At 30.0% G+C, this 6,175-nt stretch overlaps 1 protein-coding gene across 13 annotated transcripts; it reads left to right on the top strand.

Moving 5' to 3' along the window:
- The first annotated feature begins 1,019 nt into the window (after window positions 1-1,019).
- On the top strand, window positions 1,020-4,651 carry LOC107962169 (CBL-interacting serine/threonine-protein kinase 9). 13 transcript variants are annotated; one of them, XM_041083902.1, is made up of 9 exons: window positions 1,039-1,210; window positions 1,344-1,459; window positions 2,138-2,293; window positions 3,083-3,106; window positions 3,290-3,380; window positions 3,910-3,960; window positions 4,063-4,188; window positions 4,266-4,353; window positions 4,470-4,651. In XM_041083902.1, the coding sequence occupies exons 5-9, from the start codon at window positions 3,366-3,368 to the stop codon at window positions 4,484-4,486; spliced, it is 297 nt and encodes a 98-aa protein (XP_040939836.1). In that variant the 5' UTR covers window positions 1,039-1,210; window positions 1,344-1,459; window positions 2,138-2,293; window positions 3,083-3,106; window positions 3,290-3,365; the 3' UTR covers window positions 4,487-4,651. The 13 variants fall into 13 exon arrangements, 11 of the variants coding, with proteins under 11 accessions (XP_040939838.1, XP_040939836.1, XP_040939837.1 ...); XM_041083903.1 differs by lacking the exon at window positions 3,083-3,106 and adding an exon at window positions 1,894-1,999; XM_016898446.2 differs by adding an exon at window positions 1,894-1,999 and having other exon boundaries at window positions 2,138-3,106.
- The last annotated feature ends 1,524 nt before the right edge of the window (window positions 4,652-6,175 follow it).

The following is a 6,175-nucleotide window of genomic DNA, read 5'->3' as shown; positions in this document are numbered from 1 at the left end:
CTAAACACCAAAAAAATCATGAATACTAATCTATAACCCCTAAAATACTAAACCTTTAAACCCTAAAAACCCTAAACAATAAACTATAACTTTTAAAACCCTAAACCCCAAAAAACATCACATGGATGTTGATGTGTATATACATATATATTAATGTAAAAGCTTATGTTCATAATAAATTATGGAAGCAATACTTAATATTGATTAAATTTATTTTTTGGTTTACGGTTTAATATTTAAGGTTTAAGGTCTATAGTTTAGGGTTTTATGGTTTAAGGTTTAATGGCCATGGGTATATAGTATGTTAATCTCAAGTGAATCATATTCAATAATTAAATCCTAAACCCTATAATTAATTATTGTTATCAATAATAGATATCTTGATTTTGATAAAAAAATATTTTTTTATATATTAATAAGGTGTTATATTGTTTAATGGATTGAAGGGATATTTTGTGAAAAATATTTTAAATGATAAGTTTACCTTTAAATTTTATTAATAGTTTTTTGTTTATACTATTTTAATATTTATCTATACTGATTAATTAAGATATATATTTATTTATACGAACGAAAATTCTCTGCACTCATTTGTGTCTCCACGTTTTTTCATTTTCTTTTACACAATTATTGATATAACATCATTTTATATTTATATATTGCATGGATACATAAATATTTATATTTATTCAATATAAAAATATATTGATGTATTTATTTTTTTAAATGTGTATGATTAAATCAAAATTAAAGTTTTAACTATACATTTAAACCACAATTAGAATTTCACGTCTACAATTACACATTTAACCGAAATAAAAAATAAACTCAAAAAATTAAAATTAAAAAATTAAAAAATTAAAAAATAAAATTAAAAAATAAAATTAAAAAATAAAATTAAAAATGAGAAACTTAAAAATTAAAAAATGAAAAACTTAAAAAATTAAAATTAATCAATAGTGGCGTTTTAAAAACGCCACAAAAAATTGAGTTATAATCGATCGTGCGCTTACGGATTTGGGAGTAAAGCGTGCAATTTATTTTCCTTTATTTATTTCCCCTTTTATTCTCTATTGTTTTTCCATTCTTTGATCTCTGTTAATCCTCTCTTTCGTTTTCTTTATTCTCTTTCCCTTTCTTCTCCTTTCATAACAAACCCTAGACACTTCCGCGCCATCAACACCTTCGGGCGTCTTACCTCCGATCAAAGGTCAGTTTCCTTCATTATTCGAAATTTCAATCCTCAAGTCTATCTCTTCTATCCATGGTACCTCATTTATTCGCCGACTCCCTCTCTCTCTCTCTGTGTCTGTTTTGAATTTTTTCCTCTCATTTTTTTCTAGTTTTGGGTCACTGAATGCCAAAAAAAAACACAGAAAGACGCTACACTAGGTTTTCTCTGCCGTTTCTGGTTTTTGTGATTTTTTGAAATTCTCTGCTTCATTGGAACTGCTTTGAGGTATGAATCATCAATTATACTTTGTCTTTTTCTTTGCCATTTCATTTTGTTTTAGTTTTAGATCTATTCATTATTACTTGTATTTCAGTTGGTTTTTGTTATGATTTTTTTGTTTTCTTCTTTATAAATCCTTTGACGTTGCCTGTTCATCTTTATTTTTTTGTTTCAGATATATTTATTTATCACTGCTTTATTTGATATGTAGGTTTCTCTATGAATGCATTATGTGCAAATTTGAAAGGACATGCTAATGTGTTTTTACCAGGGAACTGTATCTAACTCCTTGTGCTATTGCAGATGGATATACCTTCCAATTTGGCTTTATCTTTCCTTTTCTTTCTGCTACTATCTCGTGCTTTAAGTAGTCTTTACATGCATGTCACCTTTTAGCCTGCTTTTCTTGCATAACACAAATAATGAGCTAAAACATACAGGAACAAGCTCAGTTAACATCTGTAGATCAAATGAGAGGGGGAAATATAGAAAGTTTGGTTGCAATTCAGCAAACTAAGATGCTTGCACATACACTCTCTCAAAATGGTGATCCTAAGTTTTGGGTTATTTAAAACTGTTTGGCTGAATACTTGCAATGTGTCAAAGATAGCTCTTAATGATATAATTGTTACTATGCATGAGTTAATATATGCACTTATGTGCTGTATGTTTTGGGGCATGCAGAATTCAAAATTTCTTCAATTTGTATCCAAGATGAGTAGTGGCGAACTTATCATTGATGATAATCAGGTCAAACCAGGATCAGAGAACCGGGCAACAGAATATCAGCAATAGTACACTGTAGGTGCTTCTTGGGCTGATGAATTTGCCCATGATGAGGCAAGTAGAGATCTTGTGGAAGCTAAAGAAGCTTATAGATTAATATGTCCCGATAATCAGTCATAAATTCCTTTTAGCAGTTTCCTCCTTTTTTTCTTCTGCCTTGCCTACGTAGACTAAAATGGAACTAACATTACTGACCTTAGGTGGTTGAAACTAGTTTTGATGATTTGAGAATGTCCCAAATGATAATGATGGTTTGGTTAATGCTATTATCTATATATCTACTATAATTTAGCAAATAAAGTGTGAATGACTAATGATTCTGTATTGTTACATCTTCAGTTGAACTTTTAAATCAACTAAACTTGTAAATCTTATATGAGATTATCTATATTTGTTTTTTATAAAATATGCTACTCACTGTTTTGGTGGTTCTTAGTATTTCTATGGGCCAAACCAATGGGTCATGGGGTTTGCTACTATATTGAGCAGTGAGATATTATTGATTATAATAAGTTAGAAGAAAAATTTGCTTATTGGTTGATGCTTTTTTACTTGTATATCAGTGGGTATTTTTGTGATTTTTTTTCTGCTTTATAAATCCTTTGTCTTTGCCTTTTCATCTCTGTTTTTAGTTTAAGATGTATGCTTCTTTTTACTTCTATTTTCAGTGTGTTTTTGTCATGGTTTTCGGTTTCACCTTTAGAGAATCACTGTTTCATTCCTTATTGGAAACGATAGATGTTAGTGGTTAGAGAATCACTGTTTCATTCCTTATTGCCTTTTCATCTCTGTTTTTAGTTTAAGATGTATGCTTCTTTTTACTTCTATCTTTAATTAATGCAGGACTGAGCAATGCTTCCTTTACAGGTCAGTTTCCTGTTTCTTTGTCATGGATGGATGTATTTATTGGAATATGGGACTAAGTAACTTAATAAAAAGAAATTTTACATTTGTTTTTCTATGCCTTTTAGATCACCTCTAATTTTAGCATGACAAAAGCCCTCTTTCCTGGGTTTTTTCACCATTGTTGCTGCTATCGCTTTCATTTAGGTGTCAACTTTATTGACAGCAATGTGGGAAATAAGAGCTCGTCAGAAAGGGTGGAGAGAAAAGGTCGCCAAATCTAATGCGCAGACACAAGGTAACCTCCAGTTTGTCTAAACCATCCACCATGGCCTGATAGGAAGAAAATTAGTAGAAAACGTATTTCTTTCCTTCTTTCTTTTCCACTGTTCAGTGCTCTGTGACATGTTCTGTCAGTTCTGGACCGCGAAACGGAATTTTGTAGTCATCATGAATTTCAGAGTTAATATTATAGGTAGTCTAATTTAACATTGTAGTAAACATTATATTTGATAATTTTGGATACGATATATAAGAAAAACGATTAAAATACAGCATGATATGAACATCTCAAACAATAATTTGTATGGCGAAAATGGTAAAATTTCCATATTAAGAAGATATGATGGAATTCGTATGGTGAAACGGTAAAATCCATTTATAAACCAATAATTTGTATGGGAAAATGGTTGAAACAGATGGTCAAGGCATTTAGTTGGCAGTAACATCTTATAAATGTTAACTATCAATAATGGAGGAAAAGATAGAAAGCTCCATGTCTAGTAGTGTAATCTTTTATTTTCTTTGACACGTTGAAAATGTATTAGGATGGGTTGCTTCACACTGCTTGCGGGACTCCAAATTATGTTGCTTCGGAGGTTTTCACTCATGAACTCAGAAAATAATTAGCTGTATTGCTGCAACTCTTCTTTTTTTTTTTTTTGCCTTTTCATTCTGGTATCTGATATTTTTATTTTCAGGTGCTCAAAGATAAAGGTTATGATGGTACATCATCTGATATTTGGTCTTGCGGAGTTATTCTCTTTGTTCTCATGGCTGGTTATTTGCCTTTTGATGAGCCAAGCCTTATAGGCTTGTATAAGAAAGTAAGTACCCTACAGATTTGGCCAGTCTTTTTAGATGAGAACTTCATTAAAATTGTTTGTACCTTGATAAATTTTAGATCTGGGAGGCTTCTTTCAGCTGTCCATCATGGTTTTCATCTGGTGCTAGGAATTTGATTAAGCGTATTCTTGATCAAACCCTCTTAGGTAAGTTTCAAATTCAATTCATCCTATGAAAATTTGTGACTACATGCAATATTTGATCACAGTATAAGGTTTAGCGCGTGCATTTTGGTTGAAATTCTGCATGTTCTTTTTGGCAGCGTATAACTATTCTTGAAATTCTACAAGATGAATGGTTCAAGAAAGGGTACAAACCACCAAAATTTGAGCAAGATGAGGATGTAAATCTTGATGATAATATCTTATATTTTACATGGTTATGATTTAAGTCCTTATTTCATTGATATCTTTATATTCAATCTAATTTTTATTATTTATTTTAGTTTTGATTCTAAATTTTTATTTTTATTTTAATATTTTTAGTTAAAATTTTAATAAAAAATTTTTATATTTATATCATGGATATTGTTCTTCTCAATATTTTGATAATGAATTTTAAAATTTTTATATTTTTCACGACTTTTTAATATATTTTTTTAAAATTTCATTACCTTTAGTGGCATTTTTGGATAAAGTGCCGCTAAAGGTCGTTTGTGGGAAAAGCGCCGCTAAAGGTCATGACCTTTAGCGGCATTTTTTTTAAATAAACGTCACAAACTTTAGTGGCGCCCTCTATAGCGGCGTTTTTTCGGCGCTTGTAAAAACGCCGCGAATAGTTTTAGCTGCGCTTAAATGCGTCGCTAAAAGACCTTAAAAAACGCCGCTAAAAGTCAATTTTACTGCAATGTATATATGTTAGTAATGAATTTAGCCATTTGATTTGGCTTGTAAATGTTGAATGGTTAGTTATGTGTATTGTAACAGCTCGTTTTTAGGTCAAATCAGAACTGTGGTTTTGGGATCACAAATCTAAAGTCAAAACATTTATTTTATTATTTTAATAAGATCTACAACATGATAGAATAATTATGTGAAATTTTCGATAAAAAATTTTACCGTTTAAATGCTTAATTCGGTAAAAAGGACTAAATCGCGTAACGTGTAAAAGTTAAGTTCTTTTGTTTAAAAGTATTAAATAGCTATGGTTTATTAATATGGGAGTCCTTAATATGTAATTAGTCCATTCATAATGTAAGTGAACAATCTTGGACATGTTATAGGTGGGTTTTTAATGTTTTATTAAAGGTTAATATAGTAAATTAGTAAATAAGGTTAATTTTAAGTAAACAAATTGTATCATCTTCTTTATCTCTTCATCACTAAAATTAGAGAAAGAAAATAGTCATTGGAGAGTTTAAGGTTTGGCCAAGCTATTTGTGCTCATCTAGGTGGGATTTTTGCTCAGTTTTTAATGATTTTTATGTTTTTGAGCTCATTGCAACTTAATCTAGTTAGCCCATACCTTCGTTTTTGAAATTTTTATAGATTTTGAATGATGCCATGGTTGAACATTTGAGTTCGTTGATGTTTAATGATAGATTATGGAAGCTTCATGATAGTTTTACAAGTTTTATAAAGTGATTTTTGATAAAAATGTCAAATAGGGATTAAATTGTGAAAATGTAAAATGTGGTAGTTAAATGTGCGAAATAATGAAAGAAATTGGCTATTAGGAGTCCCTATGAAATTCTTCTACCATGGGTTATGGCCTAATTGTGTAATTTTACATTTTTATGTATTAAGGACTAGATTACAAAATAGTCAAAAGTCTAGGCTAAATTTGTAATTTAGCCAAAATGAATGTTTTAGGCTAAATTGAATTGATTGAAAGTTTGAATGAGTTAATTTGATATATTATATAGATCATGATAACCAAATAGCGGAACTAGATCAGGGAAAATGAAAAGTGGACGAATAGCCGATAGTTTTATTTGAGGGTACGAGGTAAGTTCGTATAATTAAAATC

The sequence above is a fragment of the Gossypium hirsutum genome, chromosome A12 (assembly GCF_007990345.1).
Source record: "Gossypium hirsutum isolate 1008001.06 chromosome A12, Gossypium_hirsutum_v2.1, whole genome shotgun sequence".
Taxonomy (NCBI): Eukaryota; Viridiplantae; Streptophyta; class Magnoliopsida; order Malvales; family Malvaceae; genus Gossypium; species Gossypium hirsutum.
This window is presented reverse-complemented; position numbering and strand designations above follow the sequence as displayed.

Coding starts and splice junctions, on each gene's coding strand:
- LOC107962169 (XM_041083904.1), top strand. Junction 3,961..4,062: donor CAAATTATGTTGCTTCGGAG/GTTTTCACTCAT, acceptor TTTTATTTTCAG/GTGCTCAAAGATAAAGGTTA. Junction 4,189..4,265: donor TTATAGGCTTGTATAAGAAA/GTAAGTACCCTA, acceptor GATAAATTTTAG/ATCTGGGAGGCTTCTTTCAG.